The 25,222-nt window shown below is 35.0% G+C and overlaps 3 protein-coding genes across 4 annotated transcripts; 1 reads left to right on the forward strand and 2 right to left on the reverse strand.

The window, feature by feature from the left end:
* The first annotated feature begins 1,498 nt into the window (after nt 1-1,498).
* Nucleotides 1,499-10,517, forward strand: LOC121260420 (putative GTP diphosphokinase RSH1, chloroplastic). Of its 2 annotated transcripts, none has more exons than XM_041162283.1 (24): nt 1,499-1,846; nt 2,096-2,295; nt 2,982-3,161; nt 3,287-3,352; nt 3,453-3,545; nt 3,666-3,797; nt 3,923-4,024; nt 4,111-4,188; nt 4,265-4,336; nt 5,762-5,869; nt 6,047-6,144; nt 6,612-6,672; nt 6,777-6,839; nt 6,923-6,979; nt 7,087-7,188; nt 7,372-7,530; nt 7,660-7,791; nt 7,926-8,012; nt 8,128-8,199; nt 8,808-8,894; nt 8,985-9,408; nt 9,729-9,790; nt 9,888-9,956; nt 10,073-10,517. In XM_041162283.1, the coding sequence occupies exons 1-24, from the start codon at nt 1,792-1,794 to the stop codon at nt 10,175-10,177; spliced, it is 2,664 nt and encodes an 887-aa protein (XP_041018217.1). In that variant the 5' UTR covers nt 1,499-1,791; the 3' UTR covers nt 10,178-10,517. The 2 variants fall into 2 exon arrangements, with proteins under 2 accessions (XP_041018217.1, XP_041018216.1); XM_041162282.1 differs by having other exon boundaries at nt 1,499-1,841; nt 2,105-2,295.
* Nucleotides 10,518-11,053: 536 nt separating this feature from the next.
* LOC121260421 (glutamic acid-rich protein-like) lies at nt 11,054-12,976 on the reverse strand. Its single transcript, XM_041162284.1, has 3 exons — nt 12,425-12,976; nt 12,253-12,337; nt 11,054-12,071 (listed from the first exon to the last, which is right to left on the reverse strand). The coding sequence occupies exons 1-3, from the start codon at nt 12,700-12,702 to the stop codon at nt 11,220-11,222; spliced, it is 1,215 nt and encodes a 404-aa protein (XP_041018218.1). The 5' UTR covers nt 12,703-12,976; the 3' UTR covers nt 11,054-11,219.
* A 1,732-nt stretch (nt 12,977-14,708) lies between these two features.
* Nucleotides 14,709-15,511, reverse strand: LOC121260225 (protein SEED AND ROOT HAIR PROTECTIVE PROTEIN-like). The gene is made up of 2 exons (XM_041162061.1): nt 15,289-15,511; nt 14,709-15,043 (listed from the first exon to the last, which is right to left on the reverse strand). The coding sequence occupies exons 1-2, from the start codon at nt 15,509-15,511 to the stop codon at nt 14,709-14,711; spliced, it is 558 nt and encodes a 185-aa protein (XP_041017995.1).
* Between the last annotated feature and the right edge of the window lie 9,711 nt (nt 15,512-25,222).

Raw genomic sequence — 25,222 nt, forward strand, 5'->3', positions numbered from 1 at the left:
CAAACGAAACTTTAGGCCTTTTGATTATGTGTGGTCATCAGCTTAAAAAGTGCTTTTTAGCACCTAAAAATTAGCTCTTTGATTTGGGTAAACAAAATATTAAAGCAGTTTTATGGTCTTGAAAAAAAAAGGATTTCGATTTTAGAAGAAAAGGCCTCAAAATGGTGGTTAAAAGTACATAATTGCTTGATTAAAGCATTATTAGTGACCCTTTTAAAGTGGGTTTAGCCTGGCCCCGGCCGTATCGCGATTCAAATCCTTTGGAACTCTGCATTAAGCCCTCTCTTACCAAAGCACTGACGTGATAATTTCCCAACAAAACAAGTCGGTGCTTTCACACCATTGTGCATACAGCTTCACATGATGGTGTGTTTTGTTGATCATTACATATGGCCATTAGGCCAACCTGCACTTTGCATATTGTTTTCAAATATATTCAAAAGGAAAACGATAATCTTATAATTATTTTACAACTCTATATAAAATGGATTATAGCTTTGTAATATTAAAATTTATTTTTAATAGAATTGCATGATTTTATTGGTTGTTTGAAAATAAATAATAAAATAGTACTTATAAAAGAGTTGTACGTATATCGTTGCTTTATTCTGATCCATTATAATTACAAAAAGTTAAATATTATATATTTTTTTATATCTTCGTGGAACCAATGATTTCAATGATATATTAGAGCGAAGCATACATATACCTAGCTAAGAGCACAATTTAAATCATGTTGGTAATGATCTCGAGGTATTTTAGAGTGTCTAACTTATGGAGAAGTTAGCTCAATTCAATGTCTTATTTCAGATTTGGTTTTTTTAGGTTGGCAGCACAGCATATCTAGGTTAGCTTCGTGACAGCCACGGACGGTATAAACATTAAGAAAACAACATCACCTTATAATATCTATATAAATATCTATATTTCTAGTTGATCATGTTGTTGATTGAGGATTAAGTACTTTTTAAAGACAATAAGGGGATCCAAAAGCAAGATCCTCTGCGTTTGAATGTTGAGTTGAGTTGAGTTTTTTATGAATAGTTATGAGTTGAAATTATGGAATGAATTTTGTGGGATCTATTTAAGATGAGTTTATATGTGTTTAGATGTTAAGATAAGTTTAGATGTATTTATGAGAAATTCAAAAAGATTGTGGGTTCTATGTGAAAAAAATTTTGAGTTGAAATAAGTTTTAATGATTTAAGAGTTAGATGTTTATATACTGTTAGAAGAGATAAATATTAGGAATATACCTACTCAAGAGACCATTGAAGTTTTTTTTTTAATTTTTTTTGAAAAATCTGAAAATAAAATTACCTTTATCATTATTATTTTAAAAAACATGAAAAAAAACGAAAAAAAAAAATTAGTTCACTAGGAGTTTTTACAAGATTGCGTTTTAGATTAATTTGTATAATTTTTTAAAATATGGACCTCACAAAATAATATAAATTCCAAAATCTTCGCCTTTAAATATATTAAACCCACGGAGGAAAAATATCTTTATCAAACGGCATTTGTGTGGCCTCGGCTCAGCTCCATATCTATCGCTCAGTATCTCTCTCCAAATTATCTTTTCGCCTCCTTCTTCGTTTCAATCCCTCGCTTATTTGTCCGAAAACAAAAAGTTTCGCTTGCACACGGAACGCTCCTGTAATCCCTCGCTAATTTGGCCCATGAAGCTCTGAGCAATGAGCCTTTGATTGGCTCCCGCTTTCATTTTTGTGAATTCTTGGTGAGGTTTTCTTGTGTGCGTCTTGTGGGTTGTTTAATGCTGAGCTTGATTCAATGAGATTTCTCTGTTCACTTGCAAATGGCCTCTGCTTCCTCCATGTCAGGTATGTATGTCTACTCTGTTTGGTTGCTGAGAAAATGTGGGAAAATTCAGGAAATTGAAATTACAAGTATTGGTTTCCAATCTTTGTAACTTTGAAGCACGAGAAGGAATAAAAAAAAAAAAAAAACCAACACCCAGTGAAGTTGTAATGTTTTCTCAGCTACCGTTAAGAATTGTCTCTATGTAAATACGGTATCTTGAATTTTTGTCTTATGGCCATGGGGTTCTGAAATACTGAAAATTGTGGTTATGTAAATCTTGTAGTTTCGTTAGAATGCGTTAACGCGTGTAAATCACCAAATTGGCATGGGAATGGAAGATATGATTGTAACGTTCTATCGTGCGCGTGGAAAGCGCCCAGGATCTTGACCGGGTTCCTTGCGAGCACAGCTCACCCACCTCAGTGTTCCTCGCCGTCTTACGGACGAAATGGAAGAAGATGCCGGAGTAATTCTGTAATGTTTCTTGAACTGCCTTAGGAGATGTAGTATCTGAATTTTGGTTCCTGCCAGTTCAAATGAGTTTCCAAAATCTATTTTATGTTTATCATGTCCAAAACTTTCGATTTTTTTTTTTTTTACTTATCAAAAAAAAAAAAAAGGATTTTTGTGCAAGAGGATTGCTTCTATCCATAAATTTGAAACTTTTAACTGAGGTCAGAATTTAAGCTAAAGTTGGGATGCTGATTTAATGCATAGGAAGCATCAAAGTGTCTCTTGCGAGTCGCAATTAGTTGAAGTTCTTGCAGTATCTTAATATAGGATTAATATAAACTTGGCACGTTTTTAGAATCTTTATAATTTCTGAGAATGAGAAGTGCTGTTTATTTTGTATTAGATTTCACGTTCACTTGCCCCCCTTTTTGCCAGACCAAATTATGTTATAAAAAACCTCTTGTTTGTGAAAGATATTTCTCTCATGAAACTCAAATCTTGAAATGATTTTTGTTTATTTTTGTTTGTGAAGTGATGCTTGTCTCTTATAAAAGTTCATCACTCCAAAGTTACATTGCTTTTGTCACAAAAATGGCACTTGCACAAGAACTGTTGTATGTATTTGGAATTACTGGTATGCTGATTATAGAAACTGGCTTGCATAGTTAATTTAACTGGAAAACCTGTCCAATGTTATCCTATTTCAGAGATGCGAAGCCTTCGATGAAAGAGGTTGGTATTCTAGTGAAGGTTCCGACGTTGATCTTTTTGGAAGACACTTCAAACCAAGCTTGCCTCATGTTGCTTGTAAAAGATGGCAAATGTGCTGTTCTTCATCCTTCTCTATGGGTGCATTCGATGAGGTTTCTCCTGAAAGGTTATGGGAGGTATAGTCCAGTTGTTGTTCAACCATGACAACTCTTTGTGATTATAACAATAATGGTATTTAACATGGATTTATCTTTTCCCTCTTGTTCATGTTATATGCTAAAATTGATCCTCTGATCCTCAGGATCTTAAGCCCACTATTTCATACCTTCCACCTAAAGGACTAGAGTTGGTCCTTAAAGCTCTTAAGGTTAGCTATGTGCTTGGCATGAAATCCTAGTATTATCATTCTTGTAAACCAATCTTTTGAAGTGTTGGTCATATCTAAATGTAGCTTTCCTGTGGTATAGCTGGCTTTTGAGGCTCATGATGGCCAAAGAAGACGAAGTGGAGAGCCCTTCATCATTCATCCAGTTGAAGTTGCTCGTATACTAGGCCAACTTGTGAGTCTTACAAAATTAAAATATATGCTGTCCTTTATAATAATATTTGTCTTGCAATCTGCCATCTTTTTTTTATAAGCACAATCTGTGGTCAAATTTGAATCCAATTTATCCTTCTAGGAATTGGATTGGGAGTCCATTGCTGCCGGATTACTGCATGACACTGTTGAGGATACAAATGTCGTTACTTTTGAAAGAATAGAGGAGGAGTTCGGTGCTACTGTGCGCCGTATTGTAGAAGGAGAGACTAAGGTACTTTGTATAATTATAGATGCTAACTATCGTTTATCTTTGCTCATTGGTAGCTTGTGTCGTTTTGGGATAACACCATATTAAATTGGCTGACCATTGGTTTAATATTCCTCTTTGCTGAGTAGGTATCTAAATTGGGAAAACTAAACTGTAAGAATAAAACTGATTCAGTACAAGATGTAAAAGCTGATGACCTGCGTCAGATGTTTCTTGCCATGACAGAGGAGGTAACCTATTTTTTATGATATTTGTCAATGCTCTGTCCTGGTTCTGATGAAAACCATTTTTGAAACTGAAAGGGCTGCTGTTTCAGGTTCGGGTTATCATTGTCAAACTAGCTGACAGATTGCATAACATGCGAACTCTTTCTTACATGCCCCCACATAAGCAGGTGGTGTCTTATTGCTTTCATATTAGCTAGCAATTGACTCATTTCTTGATTATTGACATTGTTATTTTTTGTACAGTCTAGCATAGCAATGGAGACGTTGCAGGTCTTTGCTCCTCTAGCAAAGTTGCTGGGCATGTACCAAATTAAGGTAGTTCTTTATGAGCTCATACATACTTTGTTAATGCTTCTGAGTTCCACACAATGTCTCATTCACATTCTGTAATCACATTATAATGCTGTCAGCAACCATGCTGACAGTAATGATTTTTTGTAACTGAATACTCTAATTACTTATCAAAAAATGAAAAGCAACCATTGTTTTCTTTTTCAATGAAATTCATAATTTATTGTTTTTGCATGTTGTCAAAGTTTAGAATGTTAAACATGATAAAGTTATACGTTTAAGTTTAGGTTTCCTTGGGGGTTTTTGTGCTGATTTACACATGCTGACCAAGTGTTGCAACCATTGCTCTTAATTTAAGCTGCATTTTCATATTGTATCTTATACATATATAATATATATTTTAAACTTAGGATAGACCCAATATTTGTAAATCTAGGGCAGGGCCAAAATTACACCTAGAAGGAAATGAATAGGTGTTTTATGACAAGAGAAATTCTATTTGGGGGACTGCTTGTGCAAACCCTTCATTAAATAGAAAAAAGTACCATTTTGAGAACGATATTATTGTAATTTTAAAAAATTTTAAAGACAAAATTGACTAGGCTTGCACATGCAGTCCCCAAATGGGGACTGTTCGTAGCATTGCTCTTTATGACAAATTCAAAAATTTTAAAACTTCTATAGATCAAGATATTTTAGCAACTAAATATCAATGAAATCAACATATCAAAAGCAATAAATAAATCAACACAAAGACTTTATTGGCGATCTGGAAAACTTTCAAAGAACTCTTCAATAGAAAATTCCACTACAGAAGAAGTTTTTACAACCACTCGATCTCTGCCCTACAATAGCTTTAAAATTTTGACCTCTCCTTGGCATCACGAACAAACTTGTTCTCAAAACTGTAACTCTGATCTAAGGATAGTCAAAGAAACATAAGGGTGCTGGTTTGTGTATAAGGAGAAATAAATTTTGCTTGAACACATCAATCTTACATACAATTTTCTCTCTCTCACAAAGTTCTTAAGGAGATCTGAAGATAATGCCCATCAACAAAAAAATTGTGTATAAGGGTGCTTATATAGGTATGGCTCAAAATAGGACTAAGAATCCTTTTTAAATACGTAATTCTAACAAGTTTGCTCAATTGAAGGTCTTACATGCATCTAGCGAACTCACTTTTGCAATTTTTGGTGGAGCATAGTTCTCATGAACTTTCTAGAATTTTCAGTATGCCGGCCAGGGGGTATTACAATAGTCTAGCGAACTCTCAGATTTTTACATTTTTTGTTCCAATTTCAAAATAGACCCTACCCAATTTTTTTATAACTTAGTTGGACTTAAGTTTCAATGTTGAATATGCCAACAAAATATTTTTGATATTAACATTTTTGGGGAAGTCCCATTACATTGTATTCCATTAACATATGGGTCCCTATGTTACAGTCAGAGCTTGAAAATCTATCCTTCATGTACACAAATGCTGAAGATTATGCTAAAGTTAAGAGAAGAGTTGCAGACTTCTATAAAGAACATGAGAAAGAACTTGTGGAGGTAATGCCGTTCTCTGTCGAAACTGAATAGAGCTCTAACAGTATTTATCAATCGCGTGGCACCTTTTATGGCATGCGATGTTTGAATTTACCTCCTTGGCAATCTAAGTTCAGGAGCTTTCCAGGCGATGTTGTCTTGATGGGATTTACTTATGAGGACTTTGTCTCTTTGAATCAGGCAAACAAAATTTTGATGAAGAAGATTGAGGATGATCAGTTCTTAGACCTTATGACTCTGAAAACTGAAGTTCGAGCTGTATGTAAAGAGCCGTACAGGTCAGACCATGAATCTATCTTACTTGCAATTAATTCAGTTATTTATCTGCTTGTGCTTCAACCCATGATCCTTGTTACGTCTGATCTCATTATATGCATCTGTGATTAAGTAGCTGATTAGGTCGTGCATTATACCATGTGGAGAATTGCAACATGAAAATCAACCACATACTTTGCAGTAGTGTCTTACCCAGTTGTAATATTGGTTATATGTATGGGCGTGTTTACAAAAGAGCTCTGTTAGGATCTCAAGAAGTCTTGGGAGAAGAGCTGTGGGCTGTGATTTGTGTAGATGTTTTAGGGAGGCATCATTTTCTGTCATGCTAAGTGTGCCTTACATTCAAGGGATTTTGTTTTCCTCTCTGAAACAACCTTTAGGTTTCTTTTCTGATGGCTTGTTGTAAGTGTTGTTATTATGTAGGGCTTTCTACAGGCCTTGAAAGTGATATTTTGTTGTTTACTTGCAGTATCTATAGGGCTTTCCTCAAATCTAAAGGCTGTATAAATGAGCTTAACCAAATTGCTCAGGTTTGTTGTCGTGTCTCCTTTAACTGAATTAAAATCTTATGAGGCAGAATACGTGATGTTTTTATATCTGCTTATTGATACTTCTTCCTGGTTGTCATAAACAGCTTCGTATTATTGTAAAACCAAAGCAATGTGTTGGAGTTGGGCCTTTATGCAGTCCAGAGCAGGTAAATCCTGGCCCTGATTTGGGTGTCTTTACTGTTATCTATACTTTTACTAATCCTTTTTCCGATTATTGTATTTCTCACAGATTTGCTACCATGTTCTTGGTCTGGTTCATGGAATCTGGACCCCTATTCCTCGAGCTGTGAGTATGCTGCTGCTTTTTCTCTTTGAAGAGTAATTGGTATAGAATGAAAAAAGAGGGAGAAAAGATTGATGTATATCAATTTATCAGTTTTACTTTTTTAACAGGTCAAAGACTATATAGCAACCCCAAAGCCTAATGGCTATCAAAGTCTCCACACAATGGTGATTCCATTTCTGTATGAGAGCATGTTTAGGCTAGAAGTTCAGGTAGTTTGGATGATCATTATTGAGCAATTCCCTTTTCCTGCATAATTGGAAAGAAGGCTTTTGTTCTGTTGATTTCTATTCTTTGAGTGCCTCTAAGGCTTGGTTCTAATTTCTTTTATTCTAGTTATTATATAATTACTTCTGAGGTGTTTGTTCATCTTTGGGTTATCTACTCTTTGGCAGATAAGAACTGAAGAGATGGACCTTATAGCTGACAGAGGCATTGCTGCTCATTATAGTGGGAGACTATTTGCAACTGGTTTAGCTGGAGATACGATGCCAAATGGTAGAAGTTCAAGAGGAAATACTGTCTGTCTCAGCAATGCAAACATTGCTCTCCGGGTACTTAACCTTTTTCCCTTGACAAACTGTGATTATTTGCAATTCCTTCTTGAAGGGTCTTTGTGGTGAACTCCTTCAAGCCCCTAACTTGAATGCTAACTTCATATTCAAGTCCTTTGTTTCTTCCAGATTGGTTGGCTCAATGCAATCAGAGAATGGCAAGAGGAGTTTGTTGGCAACATGAGCTCTAGGGAATTTGTAGACACTATTACTAGAGATCTGTTGGGTAGCCGCGTCTTTGTGTTTACACCAAGGGGAGAGGTAAGACAGTGGGGTTTCTTAGGTATCCATTTTTTTTCTCTTATGTTTTATCTTTTGAATATTGATGAGGAAAGACAGAGTTTCTACATATAACGAACATACTGAAATTTCTTGACCATTGTCATTATGAACAGATAAAGAACCTGCCTAAGGGGGCAACCGTTATTGACTATGCTTATATGATACACACTGAAATTGGTAACAAGATGGTTGCTGCAAAGGTATTTTCTGAATCTGAACTCGTATGATTTTTGTTTTTTGTTTGGGGGGAAAAACCAATCGAAAAACAAAAATTCAGGAAATCTGAGGTGTGGTGCGTGACTTTCTTTTATGCAGGTTAACGGGAATCTTGTTTCTCCTATGCATGTTCTTGCAAATGCAGAAGTTGTGGAGATAATCACCTACAATGTTAGTATTAATCAAGTTGGTTAAATGGTATCTTAGCTTTGCATAAGAGAACATGTGAAAATTTCATGATGTTTCACTTAAATTTGACAATCACATATGGACATATCAAGATTATGTCATCCAAGTGGGGGGACTTTGTGCATTGCATGTCTAGGCATGCTAAGTCGGTGACACGTGGCTTTTTCTGGAGCCTTAAGAGAACCTATGAGAATCAGTACTTCTTAAGCAAAAAGATTTACTCTAAAGATTTGAACTTGTTTTGAGCACCACTACTGGTGAATCGAAAATTATCAACAAGGGAAAAGTATAAGTTGCATCTCCATTAAAAATTGCATATTTGTTTCAGGATGTAAACAAAGTGGTACCTCAGTGTTTTCTATGTATGAGCATATGTTTTCATCATGATGACATGATTATTTTCTTCTTCAAAATATTGTGCTTGGTAATATTTTTCCAGTATTTTGTGTATTATTCAATCAAAGCTAAGTTGTCCAGCAGATGATTCCAAACACAAAACAAGAAGCAGCATTCGAATCTTTTTGTACTCTTTGGGAGAGATACTTAATTGCATTAACTTCTTCAAGTTTCACAATTTCTTAATTTACCAGGCTCTCTCAAGCAAATCAGCTTTCCAGAGGCATAAGCAATGGTTGCAACATGCTAAAACACGAAGTGCCAGACACAAAATCATCAAAGTAGGCATTGTTATGTTGAATATGGATGCCACATTGCTCATATTTCTAGTAGCCTTTGTTCAAATACTTATCATTTTATCTTTTGTGTAGTTTCTAAGAGAGCAAGCCACGCTATCTGCTGCTGAAATAACAGCAGATACAGTAACGGATTTCATTACTGATTCTGAAGAGGAGATTGAAGCAGAAGAGCTTCCAGATCCTTCCAAGAGAAGACCTAAGTGGGAGAAGATCCTTATGAATGTTGGGAAAATGTTGTCCCCAGAAAATGGACGTATTCAGGTCCCCAAGATCAATGGAAAGCATAGTAAGCATGTGCAACATGTAAGTTTGAAGGCTGAAGGGGAATTCTTATCACAAGGAAATGGTGTTGCCAAAATGATACAAGCTAACATTCCAATGTACAAAGAAGTCTTGCCCAGTTTGGAAAGTTGGCAAGCCAGCAAGATTGCATCTTGGCACAATCTTGAAGGGCACTCCATCCAATGGTTTTGTGTGGTGTGCATAGATCGAAGAGGTAAGTTTTATTCACTCCACAAAACCATGCTTTATTTCCCTCTTGCGTCAAAAGTAGGTTTGGAGCATAAGTGGGGATGTGATGCATGTCGCATGCATGGCTCCTCCTTGACTCTTACCTATTTTTAAGCCACCTATATAAATTTGAAGGAGATGCTCGTTCATGCTATTAAGTAAAAATCTTCTGTAGTTTTCAGTCATACATTTTTGTGGTAAGTCGTCCACCTAGAGTCGAGAAATGATTTCTCACAACACTACTCTGATATTTCCTGGATGAGTACGTCACTTTTCTGAATTATTCTTGTCCAACACTAATTTCAGGCATGATGGCTAAGGTCACAACTGCATTGGCTGCTGCAGGAATTGCTATATGTTCTTGCGTGGTGAGTGATTGATATTGATTTAAAACTCGGCTGAATGAATGTCTGTTGGTATGTTAGTAATATGTCATTATGTAACACTTTGACTTATATTGACCAGGCTGAGATTGATGGAGGGAGGGGAATGGCTGTCATGTTATTTCATGTTGAAGGAAACCTGGAATGTTTGGTAGTGCATCAGATCCATCTCCAAATTTGATATTATCATTACACGTTTTCCTGCCTGATGTCTATTTATGTTGTGTTGAATCCCTGAAGTCTTGATGTAAATTGTTTCTCTCTCAGGTTAATGCTAGCTCAAGTATAGATCTAATCGTTGGTGTTTTGGGATGGTCTATGGGTTGCAGTTGGCTAAGCTCAACAGAGACCCGCCAATTCCTTGAATGTTGAACAATAAGCAGAGTCAATGATTACAACAAGTTCGCCCGGCGGCGTAGCCTGGGTATGAAGTTTTTGTCCACAGAAAATTCTAATTCGGGTGTGTTATTATCAGATTTTGGGTATTTACTTTTAGTTAGTTCTCATCTATTGTTTGGACACTCGTTACCAAATAAACCAAGCTGCAGCCAAAGAGCTTAGTCTGTGGATTGAGGGCACTGTATATAGAAACAAGAGTGATAGGGTAAGTAGTATACGCTTTGTAAAGATAATTGAGAGGACAGGATAGCAAAACAATTATAGTAAGGATCGTAAGGAATTCTTGCTTTATAAATTCTTTTTCCTCGATCAACTATGAGTCGATTGATTATCCTCTACCCCATTGAGTCCCATTGAGCATGCATGATAAGCTTCTCGTATGGATACCCATCAAGGGCACACATCATCTCAACGATGCCCGGGTAATGGAAGCGTAATGATTGCCTGGTTTCAATATTGATGGAAGTTTTAGGGTGTGCAATGACTTTATGACAGTTTTCTTGGTCTTTTTTATCAGTAAAGAAGAAATTTTCACTGGACATATACAAGAGCAGCACCTATGTCGACAATTTTCATAGCTAATAGGTTGTTAAGACTGCGGTGCTCTCGCGTCAGTGCTCTGTAATCTGTCTTGCCTCCTTACCGTAAAAGTTCCTGTCATTAGAAACTTTTAACGTTGCGTGTACCTAATCGATCTTGTTAGGCATGGGCCGCATGGCCTTTGGCTAATAAATTTCTCCAAATATTCGATACCTTTTATATTGATGTTGAATCTTCCATGAAATCAGTCTTCTTGGGACGGTTTCTACTTGTTTATGATCCCCAGTTGCTTGGTTTTTGCAAGTCATCTTGATCATACACGGTTAAATTCGCGTGGAACATTATGAACACAAAGATGCAAGTGTCAAAACTAGAGAATGGTGCTTTTTGTCAAGAACTTTGATGTTCTTATTTGACCTAAAGTAATTAAATACACTTCCTAGTGCCTTTCTAAGATTCCCGGGCAATGAAAGATTTATGACATGGCAGGTGTCGGTACAGCCTTCTGATCGTTGAAAGCAAGTAACAACAGCAGCAGCAGCATTATTATTGAGAAAACCCACATTCCTAACTTCGATGAGCGTGTTGGTTGATTATTTACCTTCACTGGCTTGTGCGTTTCCTTCCAAATCATAGGGGGTTTTTCAGCAGCTTCATACTTTAAGGCATAGCCATTCTCTGTGCTGTTAAAGTAATCACGCTTGACCAATTTTGCTGTTTCATCTTCTTCTTTCTCTGTTTTCTCAACAGCGTTTTGAAAAATGAAGTCTGTTTGCCCCATTTCTTGTGATGAATCCAATATCAACTCTGCCGGCCAAATTGCTTCGGTATTCGATTCCATGGAAGAGTCCCCTGTTGTACCTTCTGAGCTTTCCTCGCCTTCCTCCACAATGCCTCCTTCCTCATCATCTCTCTCTTCTTCTTCTTCTTCATCTGATTGAGTTGCTGATTTTTCGTGTTCTGCCTCATCTTCTTTATAAAGCAGAGATTCTTCATCACTATCTTCTTCATCTGATTGAGTTGTTGATTTTTCATGTTCAGCCTTATCTTCTGCATGGACAATCAAAGAAGGTTCATTGGCCTTTTCGTCTTCAATGGTTTTGATTGATATCGAGTTGTTCTCCTCCATGTCGGAATCATTCTTCACCATTGTTTCTTCAATCAAAATAGGACTCTCCGGCACTGGCAACGAACATTTTCCCATGACACCGCAATCATCGCAGGAATCACTGCTTTCTAGTGTTGAATAATCACAAATAACGATTTCTTGATGACCGCTCAAGGGGTCCTCGTTTTCTTCGCTGATTTCATTCCTAGGTTTCTCTTCCTACAACAAATTAATCATGACATTGACGTTTTCCATGCAGAAGCACATAATAATTACGAAGGATTCTGACAGAATGCGACCAAAATCACTTGCATAAACAGTGAGATTTTCCCATCATACGCTACTGCTGAATCCCTTTGAGAGGATTTTCAAAAGGGGTGGAGGTGTGAATTATACGTACCATGATTAAACTTTTGGCAGACACCAAAGTCTCGCAGGGATCAATCTGGGTAACGCTCGTCTGTGGCGTTCCATGGCTTGTCAAACTGCAGATCGATCATATCCTAAAAAGATAAGCAAAAACAGAGATAAACACACAATCATGCAACAAAAATTAATGACAACTGGCTGACCATGAAGCATAATACGAGGTTTGAGAAATGAAGCGCAGCCCTTCACTTCCTTCATCTTCTCTTTTGTTGTTCTTTGATTCTTTGGATACATCGCTGGGATTTCTTGGGTTATTATCGGCGTCCTTCATTCTTCTATTTTTGAATGCGAAAACTGCAATCAAACCTGCAATAGCCAAGGCTCCTCCAAACACCACCACCCCTCCAATGCCATCTCCACCACGAAGGTTTATCCGGTTCCTCTTCATATCTTGCTTGCTCCTGCTCTTTTGCTCCTCCATATGAATTATTTCTCTTCCCCTTTCTGGGTCTGTCTTGCCTTGCAATTTCTTTATTCTTTCGTTTGGGTTTTGAGCATTAAAAGGGAAGAGAGAAGAAAGAGGGTTTAGGGGGGGGAGAGAATATGACTGACTTGGAGAAGCAGCGAAGCATCAATATTGGAGGTTGAACCGGGCGTGGCTTTGGAAGGATGGGTCACGTGGCATCTCCTTGCCTTGCCACGTAGTTCACCAACGAAAACTATGCGATCCTCACCCTCCTTGTCAGGTTACATGGACCACCTCGAAGATTAGGGCTATAATTATGTGCTACAATTCTAACTATGGGATGTACTCTCGGTACTACAGTACTTGTCATCAACAATGGCGGCGAGTAAAAAGTTTGGTTAGGTTGCACATTCAATTGGTGGTTCTTTTGCTTCATGTGCAATGTGCATGTCACTATCAAGAAAATACTTTAGATATAAAAGAATTACGTAAAAATAAACTCACAACTGATGTGACTTGATATGGTACGTCAATTTATATTATTTTCAAGTTTAAAATAAAAGATATGGTTTTTTATCTTGAAAATTAAAAGCGTGGTGAGTTCCCGATTAAACTGTCAATTTTATATCTCTTAATCTGTTAAATTTTGATAAATCACTAAATGATCATGTGCTCATAAATTTTGTTAAATTATGTAACCACTTAATGTACGTCTCTTAATGTATCGAATTACTACTTTGCCGTGCCTTTTCAAATAAACTTATTAAAATCATATCAAACGAACGACCCAAAATCTATGATTGTACCCAATAATCAGATTAATTAATGTCCTGATCACCAGGCCATGCATGGCTTGGATGAAGGCCGTTTCAGATCAGGGGAATTATGTTAGGTCGAGAGTTTTGAGTAGGGCGGTAGATGTTAGCTAGGTTGGGTAAGATCATCAGTTGAGTAGGAATATTATTAGGTTTTTGGTTGTTGGTTCTTTGAGTTTTGCTGAACAAAGATGATGGTCTCACCCGTCCTTAAATGATTTATTACTATTTAAATAATATGAATGATATGTTCTACACTATTCAACTTGAGTATAGAATAATTCTTACTTAATATCATGTAAAGCCCCCAATTTAATTATTTATTTCTTGAACCGATAGGAAATCCCAAAATTAATTCCATAAATTTGATCTCCAACTCAAAAAATATTTTTTTATCTACGCACAACTTCACTGACTCGTTTGTTTTCGGAGATGAGATGAGTTGAGATTAAGATTTAAAAGTTTAATAAAGTATTATTAGAATATATTTTTTAATATTATTTTTATTTTGAGATTTAAAAAAGTTGAATTTTTTATTTTATTTTATATTAAAAATTAAAAAAATTATAATTATTAGATGAGATGGGATATTTTCTGAAAACAAACGAGGCCTTAGTCTTTATCACTTGCCGCTAAGCCCTTTCATTGATATTGATGGCATTAGCCCACTGATGATATGGGCTAATTGGTATCTTGGCCTTGGTTCTCCCTCCATTTTAAAATAAATAATATAAATTATTAAATCTACTTCATGATATCAATTTAAATTTTTGAAATAAAAAATAATTTCACGTGATATCAAAGTAGAAATTCTAAATTCAAATTTTGAATTTATACTCTGTTTCAATTAATTAAATATCTGATCACATGTTTGACCCAGAGTATTAAAATAAATTTATTAAATCTACGTGCGTCCTGACCTCCATTTATTTTGTTGTGTTAGCATTTGGTAGAAGCTTCAAGTCCTAAATGTTAATATGTCTTGGACAAAGTAATTAACCAAAGATAGGAACTTATACGCTTCATTGGGCCTCATCTACTGATCTCAGGGGCAGGCATGCCTTCATCAGTGAAACAAAGTTCTCTACATTAAAACATATCTCCAGAGGAGCCAATTAAGAGTAAAAATTCACAAATTAAGAAACTAAACATGAATATATATATATATATATATTTGGTTATTAATGTTTCTTGAGATGTGTAATATTAGAAACCATCTGAATTAGAATTTGGTTCTGGAGTGAAAAAGAAAGGCCCAACAGTGTACAGTTTCATCTTCTTGTCTTCAAGCAGACGAAAAGATCCAAGAAGAGCACCAGCGATCCCTTTGTTTACGTCTGTGGGGAAGTTACAAGCATCCGAAGGAGAGAGCTCAAGGAAAGCCCTGCACTCCTTAAGCTTCCTACCATCTTGGACCTCTGCAGGAGACAATGTTGCAAAGAAGTAACCCTTTGGATTACAAGCATTACTTAAGAAGGTAAAAGGCGCAGTCTCGAACCCTCGCTCATCCACAGCTAGACATGTTATCCTTGTCACAGCTCCTACAATATGTAGAATGAAGAGAACAACTAGTGACTTAGAAAGACTCAAATATAACCAATTTAACTCATTCATAGACAAGTAAAACAAATAAATAGCTATCTAATCATGATTTAATGATGAAAGGATGATGATAGCTAAAATTAAGGACGATGAATATAGTTTTCTCGACGAATACATGCATGCATATAGATCAGTACTACTCGTCTGCAGTAATGTGAAGAATACTATTAGTTGTAGGAATGACCTTCAAGTGGGATGAGATTATTAGAGTCGGATTTGCAGTAAACAAGCCCTTGGATGGCTATAATGGTGGAAAGCAGGCCATCTTTTCCTACATTTGTTTTCTCAACGTCGTATTTTGGGCTGTATCCTTCACCGCTTGCAGATGCATTAATCACCAGTACCAGGGAGGAGATCATCACCAGAAGCAGAGAGGCTGGAAACAAGACCAGGTTTAGATCAGCCATTATCAGACACAGGCAAAGATAAGCGCGCCGGTCAAATGGTGAAGTAGTACTACTAGTCCTGCATGCATGTGGGCGAAGAATATTAATAGCATGATGTCCGTTTTATAGGGCGGGGAATATGTCTTATAATAATTTTATTATATATCTTCTTGGGTGCATATATGCATCTTTATAATAATTAATTATTTTAATTATGGAATAAAATAAACTTAGTAGGAACTTACTTGATCGCACGATATATAGCCCTATATATATATATATATATATATATATATATATATCGAATAATTGGAATGTTCAAAACATTTGCATTCGACAAATTATTAATTAAGCAACGTGCAAATTAATTAGGCCAATTAACACGCAAACCTTAGATAAACAATGCATCATTTTAGTCCTTATTTTGAAGATTAGATAAATCATGCATCATTTTAGTTGTGTGTAGCACTACTACTCATGCATGTATAGAAAAAGTTTCAAACTAATTCATTCTATGATCATCATCTTAATTATTAGTACCGTTTACATGAAGAAATTAATTCATTTTCCATATATAATTAAACATGACATGATATAGGACTAAGTTTAACAATTCGATAGATCAGGTTAATTAGAAGGTTCTTAAGATCGAGAAAGAAGGTTAATTTAGCCTATTTTAACTGAGTTTTTGGGCTGAATAGATCACGTACGGGTGCTGTCATAATTTTTTGTTGGAAGCTGCTACGGTGACCGATATATTGGACCGACGGGATTTACCGATTGACTATTTATTATTTTATTAAAAAAAAGAGCTAAAGACGCATGCCACGTTAAGAATGCATGAGGTACTCCCTCTCCAGTCGGTAAGAGATATCGGTCCCAGTCCTCGGGCAAATTAGCATTTTTCTTTTTTTGTTTCTCGGACGTTTTCCCTTTTAACTCGGATGTTTCTTCCAGCTTGTTTGAGTTGTACTATAATTTCACTCCTTTTAAGTAATGCAAACCCAAATTGATATGAAGTATCTAGGTCCAGATTCTATATTGATTACATTGAAGTACTACCTTAAGAAGATAAATATGTACAAATATAGAAAAAAATAAATAAAAACTTAAAATCTTCTTTGGACTAAGGGTAATATAATTAGTTATTTTCCTTCAAATCATATATTTATGATCATTCTTGTTTTGTTAGTAAAATATATTTGGTTTCAAGTTTGGAATGATTCTAATTTTGATTTTGACCAAATTCCCTAAAACTCCCCCTTCAAGTCAAGACCCACTCGGCACCCTCTCTCACTCTTTTAGTCTCTTGAATCTCTCTACCCTCTCTCTCACTCTCACACCCTCACATGGTTGCCGTTGTTGTCGCAGTCACCGCATGCAGCTTTCTCCGTCTCTAAGCATCTCTCCCAAGTTCTCTTACTTTCTATAAGTATCTTACTATCCCCAAGCATTTTTTTTTTTTTTTACAGTTTTTCAATAGATTGGACTATGGAGGATGGGAATGATCAATGGATTTGAAGGATGAGATTGTATTTTGTGTGTTGTGGAGATTGGATTGTGATTTGTGTGTATTGGATTGTGAATTTGTGATTGTAATTTGTGTATGTAACTTTAGGGTTTCAATCTGAAACCCTAAATTTATGTTAGGGCTTCTGATTGAACCTCTATCCTAATATGATTTGATATTGAAACCCCAAACTGTATTGTGGTAAAGTATATAGATGTCACTATAGAAGACATGGTACATCCCAATTGTAGTTTTAAGTTTTTAACTTTGTTACATGTGTATATACTGTTTGTAATTCTAATTTATTTTCCTATTAATGTTTTAGATTTTATAATCTCACAATCTCACTTGCCCACCATCCCCAAATTTCAATCTCAATACTCAAAGTCAATGTCAAATGATCTCATAAGTCATCTTGCTACAATTTTTTATTTCATTGAAACATTATTATTCATTTAAATTATTTTTCAATTTGTAATATTTTTAGATTAATTTGTAATAAGTTTAGATTAATTTGTATTATTGTAATAACTTAGGATTATTAGTTACAACTTAGAAGTTACTAACTTAATAGTTAGAACTTAGAATTTTATGCTTTAACAAGTTTTGTTTCATTTTATGTAATATATATAATATTTTTTTAATTTTTGTTTTAATTTAGGCAATTTAGAATGGTATCTAGGCCTAAAATGGCCCATAAATAGGTTATGGGTCGGTTCCAAATTTGTCCCTTGCACCCGGATGGAAGGCCCTGCCCACGAGGTACAAGGCCAGATTCCGGGGGGCAAACTGGCTGGAAGTGGGGGCACTCACACCCCGGGGGTGTGGGTAGCAATACCCCTAGTAAAGGATGATGAAAAGGTGAGCGAAAAGACCAAAGGAAGGGCGAATGACCGTTGTAGGGTGGCAGAGTACCACTGTAAACCTAGATTTTGAGCTTTCAGGGAAATTGAAGAAAAATGGAGGAAAAAGATAAGAATAAAATCTAAAAATGAACCAAATGTACATTATCCAGTAGAGGCTGAAAATTACAAAGCCCAATAAACAAAGGTCACCGTTTTGAATAACGTTAAGGGCTTGTTTGTTTTTAGAGATGAAATGAGATGAGTTGAGATTAAAGTTAAAAAGTTAAATAAAATATTATTAGAATATATTTTTAATATTATTTTTGTTTTGAAATTTAAAAAAATTGAATTGTTTATTTTATTTTATGTGGAGATTTGAGAAAGTTGTACTGATGAGGTGAGATGAGATGTTTCCTGAAAACAAACGAGGCCTAAATCTTAATTCGTGTCTCTATTTTTTTCTGCCCTTTTTCTTATATCTACCATATATATATAAACGTGAATGTTGGATGAACGGTATTTTCATCTAACATTTTTTTCTAATTTTGCCCCTGTTTGTATATTTACATATTTGCCCTTAATTTTGTTGCATTCTTCACATAACCGATTGTCTATAATATTCAAACATAAATGATAATAAAAAAGTTTCAAATCTGCAAAAATAAAATAAAAATCTTCCAGATGTTACAAATAAACTCTCAGATCTCTGAGGTGGAAAAAAATATGCTAAAATCATAGAAGAAAATGCATATCGAATCAAAGGAAGAGAAAAATATATATAAAACCAGAAATAAGAAAATAAGAACATTTTCAGATTTGTAGAAAAGAGGTTCGTATCTGTAAGGATTCGTGCAAAAAAACAAAAAACCAAATATCCAACAAAAAAAATGATAACAGGAAAAAAAAAAACAGATATAAAACGAAAAAAAAAAAACATTTTCAGATATTAATATAAAATCTAATATTCAACAATCAATATTAAATTTATATTGAGGGTCATACGAGCAAATTTTGATTAAGAAGCCTAGAAAAGGTATCAACATGATCTTCATCTATATATGTGGCTCCTGTCAAACATTATTACATAACTCAATTTTTTTTTTCTTCGCGAGTAGGTTGGGTTGTGGAGACTCAATCCCTAGACATTCCTCATGAGAAAGACAAAAGCTATCAGACCGTAAGGCCAAACGTGTGCATGATTGAATGCTAACCCTTTTCTTGTATAATTTAATTTTCTTTCTAACCTATGTTATAAATACTAGACCTTTTCAGTCTTTCTTTTGGAAGAGTACCTAGCTAGGTTCTATAAATGATTGGTGTACAGACTGGCTTATTTCGTCGTGCTCATTTCTAACATCAACGTCAATGTGCATCGATATATCTCGATTATATTAACTGAAATACCAGGAAATCTGTATGTGTTTAAAACAAGAAGGTATAGAGAACCATGGGCTCAAATTATTAATTGTGAAAGCTTATGAATTACAATCGTCTCAGATGGCAGAGGTTAACTGTATCCTGGTCTACCACCAACAAAATCAACATCAATAAACAACAGAATTGAATATTCTCGCACCTTCAAAGCTCAACTTAATTGACAGAAAGAGAAAGCCAAACGAAATCGACGTACAATTAATGTAACTCTAATAACCATTAGGGAGTGATGTCTGAGGGTCGTTGGTGTAGAAGAAGGGCCCCACAGAGTATAAATTCATGTTCTCGTCTTCCAGAACGCGGTAAGACGAAAGAGGAGCACCACTCATGCCGTGGTTTACATCAATCGGAACTTTGCAAGTTTCCAGTGGAGAATGGTACTGGAAATGGGCCCTTAAATATTAAAAAGGCTTTAAATCAAATTATTGGACTTCAAAAATATTGATCCGTTAATATCATTTCAAAATCATTCACTAAACCTTAGGCCCGGTTTGAATTCGAGAATCACTTCATCTCATCTCATTTCATTATTATAATTTTTTTAAATTTTCACATAAAATATAATAAACAATTCAACTTTTTCAAATACCAAAACAATAATAATATTAAAAAAATAATATTCTAACAATATTTTATTCAACTTTCATCTCAACTTTTATCATATCATCTCACTATCTAAACCCCAAGTGAATTGGCCTTCAAAAATAAGGGTTATGGCAATCTCTCTCTCCAATAGGTGTTCCATGACGTTGGTCCAAATAAAGCATTTTGAGTAACAATGGTTGGAGCCCACCTAAGAGCTCTGGCATTGGATTATCTAAATGCCAGTAAAATGTAAAATTTGACTCATTTGACATAAAATTATATGCATTGGATTATCCAAATGCAAAAATATATTACTTTTAGCTACAGTGTATCATACTCGGCAGTCATATATACAAAACTACTGTACAAAGACCAAATCTTATTTTTATTCAATAAACCTCTCCCTTGAAATTCTGTTTCCCAAGGACCCAAACCGAGCTTCCTTCTTCTCTACTCTTCACCATTTATGTTCCTACTCTCCCTATCATCTTCATCATCTTCGTTCCATCTAGTGTCCAAAAACCCCAAGAAGTATTTCACAAAATCCTTCCAGTATTTGGTCATCGTCTCAGGTGCATGTGTGCGTTTCTCCCTAATTTTCTTTGCTTCATTTCTGTTTTTGGCATTTGAGATTGATTTTGAGAAATACATGTTGCATGATTGCTAACGCTCTCATCTTCCCTACTTCAGAATCGACATCAACAATCCAAATCCACATCTTGGCAGCCAGGTGAGTGGTTTCTTACCCTAGAGTTCCTCCATGTCTTGCATATTTCAACCCAAAATGCTAGGGCTTTAGTTTGGAGTGCTGTTGTTGATTTTTGGGTTGTGATTTGTGGTTTGTGGTTCGTGCATACCATGATTTGTGGTTTTGGGTGATTTTGGATGTCTATTGCACGGTTGCTAACTCTCTCATTTTGGGTTGGGTCGTGATTTGTGGTTTGTATTTTTGGAGTGCTGCTATTGATTTTTGAAAGGGTCTGCACAACATAGATGGGGCCAGATTGAATGAAAGATTCAAGGGATTATGACTGTGACCTAGAATCGAATATCTGAACCATTCACTTGTGTGAAGATATTGCTAACATTTGAGAAATATTGAGAAATCACTTTACCTAATCATAGACATTATTTGTGATGGGTTTCTACAACAACAATTTCTTCTTCTTTTTGACAATTCATGAGTTCTCACGAAAAGATTGTCTGTCTACCCAAGTCAAAGTGATAAGGAAGGGAAATCAAAACTGAAAAGAAAAATAGGTAGAAATTTAAGAAACCTTTCAAGATTTTGAACCACCTTTTTTTATACGTTATAAATCTTTGAGGGACCAGTTTTAGGGCCACTATATAGGGAGACCCAGTCCCATATCATGTGCATTATATCCCTCTGCATCATGCCTACACATTTTAGAAAAGACACAATCTCCTTTTCTTTTTATTTCCTTTTTTTCTTTTGCATTTTGGGTCCCAATTCCCAACTTAGAGCAGTGTTTCAATTATTGCTGCCTCATTTAATGACTTGTTGAACACTCATTTAATTGTCTCTTAATTATTTTAGTGTTGTTTAAAATTCATATGAAAGTTTTATGATAAACTTCAAATTATTCAAGAATGCAGCTTTCATTTGATGCGGATCCCTTCTTCACCTCTCTTGCGAAGTAGTGGATAAGGGGAAGGCAGCACCCCCTTCAATAACATACATGATAATGTGGTTGTCTAACCATCACAAGTTGAAAGTGAACGAAAACCACCTACTAAAAAATCTCAATGTGTGTCTTTCACCACAGATGAGGATAATCTCTTTGTTTCAATTTGACTAAACATTAGCTTTGATATTATTTGAGGGATTGACCAAAAATCCACACAAATGTGGAAAAGAGTTTATGAATACTATCATGAGTATAAAAAACCAAACGCTCCTGAACGTTCGATTGCGTCATTAACCAATCGATAGCAATAGATCCAAAAATGCACAAACAAGTTTTGTGCTGCTGTAGCATAAGTAAAGTCTATACATCCGAGTGGTACCACAGAGGTCAATAAGGTATTAATTTTATTTTTCCTTTAGTTTTTTTGTATGTTTGGGCTTATTTAAGATTGAGAAAGCAATATGTTCATTTAATTTGTTTATTTTTTTATATGTTTGGGCTTATTAATTTGTTCATTTAAGATTGAGAAAGTAAAAATAATGTACAAAGAAACTGAGAAGACAACTTTTACCATAGAGCATTGTTGGTGTCTATCGAGATACAACCAAAATGGCAATAACATCAGTCAACATTGTCAACGAGGAGGACACCACAGAGAAAACGTCCAGCCAGTGCTAGCTTAACTCCAGATGGAGAAGATATTTTGGGTGACAATGTGAAAGTCATCCTTGAGAGACCTCCAGGCAAGAAGGTTGAGAAAGAAAAGGAAAGAAAGAGGAAGTCTAGAGGTGATGTAAATACTGAATTTAAACATGCCTTAGCTAGCATGAGTGCTGACAGAAATACATTCATGGTGGAGAGAATTTTATAGCAAGGCGAAGTGGGATAGTGATGAACATATTGTACTTGAGAAGAAGAAGTTTGAAGCTAAAATAATGAAATTAAATCTTGATAGATGAAAGCAAAGTATCAAGTTTATTTCCAACATTTTCAAGATGAAATTTTTGAAACTTTAACAAATAAGTTTGCAATCACATCACCATATGATGACCCATCCACACCTTTAGGAGGTGTGTAAGAATTTGTCTAACCTATTTCAATGTTGTAATTAACAGTACTAGTATATGTTTAACGGATACTTTATCTGATTTTAAAAGTATCCGATTTTAGTGGTCGTCCAGTCACATGTAATGGAAATACATGTAATTGGGCAGCAACTTTGTGATTGGTCATTGTATTTATTTTTTGTGATGGGCAATAACATTAGTGATGAGCTAACTTTTGGAAGTGTGTATATTTTTGTAATGGGCTGAAATGTGTTCAATCTTAGTGATGATTTATGTTTTTCTCAATGGTGTTTTTTTAGCTAAAAAATGTAATAGATAGGTGTTTCTTTAATAGTGTTGTATTAAATATTTAGAATGTATTTGCTGCACTCCATGACTCATCCACATCTTTATCCAAGTCTCATATTGTATAACATTAATATTTCCATGTTGCTCTTAATTTAGAAAAAAAAATTAATAGAACAAAAAAAAATTGAAAAAAGAATTATTAGATTTATAATATTTTATTATTATTTTTACTAATAAATAGATAGTCAAATATAAAATCATGTTATATTATGCAAATTTTATATTTGTATATGCATAATCCAATGCTAATGCTCTAAAAAGTATAAATAGAAGGTGCAGCTTCCTTGTTTATATAATTATGGGTAGTGATAGAGTTACTATCCTCTTATTACTCATTTGCTACTTATAGTGCATTTAAAGTTTTTTTTATTTTTTTATAATTTTATTTTAAGTATTTTTTTAACATCCTTAATCATTATGAAAAAATTAAAAATATATATAATTTTATTAATACTCGCTTCTTTAATCATTAAATAAAATAAAAAATTGAAAAAAATCAAATAAAAATAATAATAAATAAATAATAGCATGTAGGAACATATCATTATCTTATAATTATTATCTCAAACACGTCGAGCACAGGAGATAATGACATCGAATTAGGGGTGCTACCGGCCCCCTACAGGACAGGGCCACCCGTATCCCACCCCTGCATGGGTGGGGGTTGGGATTTTTCCCTCGGGCTCCACCCCCGTCCATGCAGGGGTAGAGTACCCCATCCGTTGACGAGGTGCGGGGGTGGACCTCCAACTGTCCACCCCCCGCCCTCCAATATCCACAACAATGAAAAATTCAGTGATTAACAATTTCACAGCATATTTATTGAGCACAATCAAGCAATTCACAAAACCACATGCATAATCAAATCCTCTACGACTCACAATTTCATTCTCCTCCAACCTCCATCCTCCAATCTCCATCCTCTAATAATAATAATAAAAATATATGGGGCGATTCACGAAGAGATTCGGGAGTGAGCCATTGAGCCCTACTTACATTCGCCTGGCGCTGAGGTTAAGACGGCGATGGAAATCTGCGACAGCGATGGCGACTTGAGATGACGATGGTGATTGATGAGGCAAACAGCGACTCGAGAATTACGGAGAGAGAGAGAGAGAGAGAGAGAGAGAGAGAGAGAGAGAAGATGAATTGTGAGGAAGAAGAAAAACAAGGGCTGGGGGGCTCTTCGACTGGGTATTAACCCATAATTATGGACACGAGTATTAAAAAAAAATACCCATATCGTTTTGTGTCTAGGTATTTCTTTTTATATAATACGTATTACATATAATATATAATTAATATATATTATAAATTGAGTGGGGTGGGGTATATACGGGGTGGGGTCCCCCCGCACCCGCAGCGGCGGACGGGGTAATCTGCTGCCCACCCCTACATCAAATTTATGGAGTAAAGCTAGCTAGACGCACGGGCACACCTTTAAACAGTGTAATCAATGTTTATGTAAATAGTGATTACACGTTCTGACTTTTGTGCGTTCAGTTTTTTTTTTCTATTAGGAAAAGTCAGCCGCAAACATCAAATTCTGAACTCACTAATAATACAATTAAAATAAATTTTTTTTAGAGAAATGATAATTATAATCGTGAATACACAAGTACTGTACAATCATTTTAAAAAAAATAACTAAATACGAGATTCATATAAAAAAAATTAATTTTTTAATAATGAATCTCACTTTTTTTCAAAGTGACTACATGATACTTATGTACTCCACAACTGTATGTAGCATTATATATAATTATGTTTTAAATTAAATATATTTTTATAAAACTATATTACTTTTAAAGATTATTTTATAAAAATATTTTTGTTTAAAACAGAATTACTTAAATAATTGAAACAATTATTAAATATAAATAAATATATTTACTGTTGTGAAATGCGTAAATATCATATAATTTTTTAATAAAATAAATAAATATAATATTTAGATAATAAAAAATTAATTTTTCAATAATAAATTTCAATTTTTTTCAGGACGCTTTGCACAATATTACATGTTGCGCCGGTTTTACCATTCATGATCTGAACGAGAAGATGAGACTACCACTGCGTACGTGATCCGAACTCAGATCTAGAAGATCATCGTTACTCGGAGACATATTGTCGTCATTGGTGAGATCAGCAAAACTTACAAATTCTTGCAACATGCAATTAATGTTGGGAATTGTCGTGTTTCTCATGTCCTTCGCACGCTTCCACCAATTACAAAGTAAAATAGACGACCAAAAGATTATATATAATGATATACGTTGCTTTAGCTGTAGGTG

The sequence above is a fragment of the Juglans microcarpa x Juglans regia genome, chromosome 4D, assembly GCF_004785595.1.
Source record: "Juglans microcarpa x Juglans regia isolate MS1-56 chromosome 4D, Jm3101_v1.0, whole genome shotgun sequence".
NCBI classification, from domain to species: domain Eukaryota; kingdom Viridiplantae; phylum Streptophyta; class Magnoliopsida; order Fagales; family Juglandaceae; genus Juglans; species Juglans microcarpa x Juglans regia.

Bases quoted from the DNA above. Each gene is read 5' to 3' on its own strand.
- LOC121260420 (XM_041162283.1), top strand. From the start codon at position 1,792: ATGAGATTTCTCTGTTCACTTGCAAATGGCCTCTGCTTCCTCCATGTC. The intron at 1,847-2,095 runs TATGTCTACTCT...GTGGTTATGTAA, and splicing joins CTTCCTCCATGTCAGGTATG to ATCTTGTAGTTTCGTTAGAA. The intron at 8,895-8,984 runs GTAGGCATTGTT...TCTTTTGTGTAG, and splicing joins CCAGACACAAAATCATCAAA to TTTCTAAGAGAGCAAGCCAC.
- LOC121260421 (XM_041162284.1), bottom strand. From the start codon at position 12,702: ATGGAGGAGCAAAAGAGCAGGAGCAAGCAAGATATGAAGAGGAACCGG. The intron at 12,338-12,424 runs GTCAGCCAGTTG...ATCGATCTGCAG, and splicing joins ACCTCGTATTATGCTTCATG to TTTGACAAGCCATGGAACGC. The intron at 12,072-12,252 runs GTACGTATAATT...AATTTGTTGTAG, and splicing joins CTGCCAAAAGTTTAATCATG to GAAGAGAAACCTAGGAATGA.
- LOC121260225 (XM_041162061.1), bottom strand. From the start codon at position 15,511: ATGGCTGATCTAAACCTGGTCTTGTTTCCAGCCTCTCTGCTTCTGGTG. The intron at 15,044-15,288 runs GTCATTCCTACA...TACATATTGTAG, and splicing joins TAATCTCATCCCACTTGAAG to GAGCTGTGACAAGGATAACA.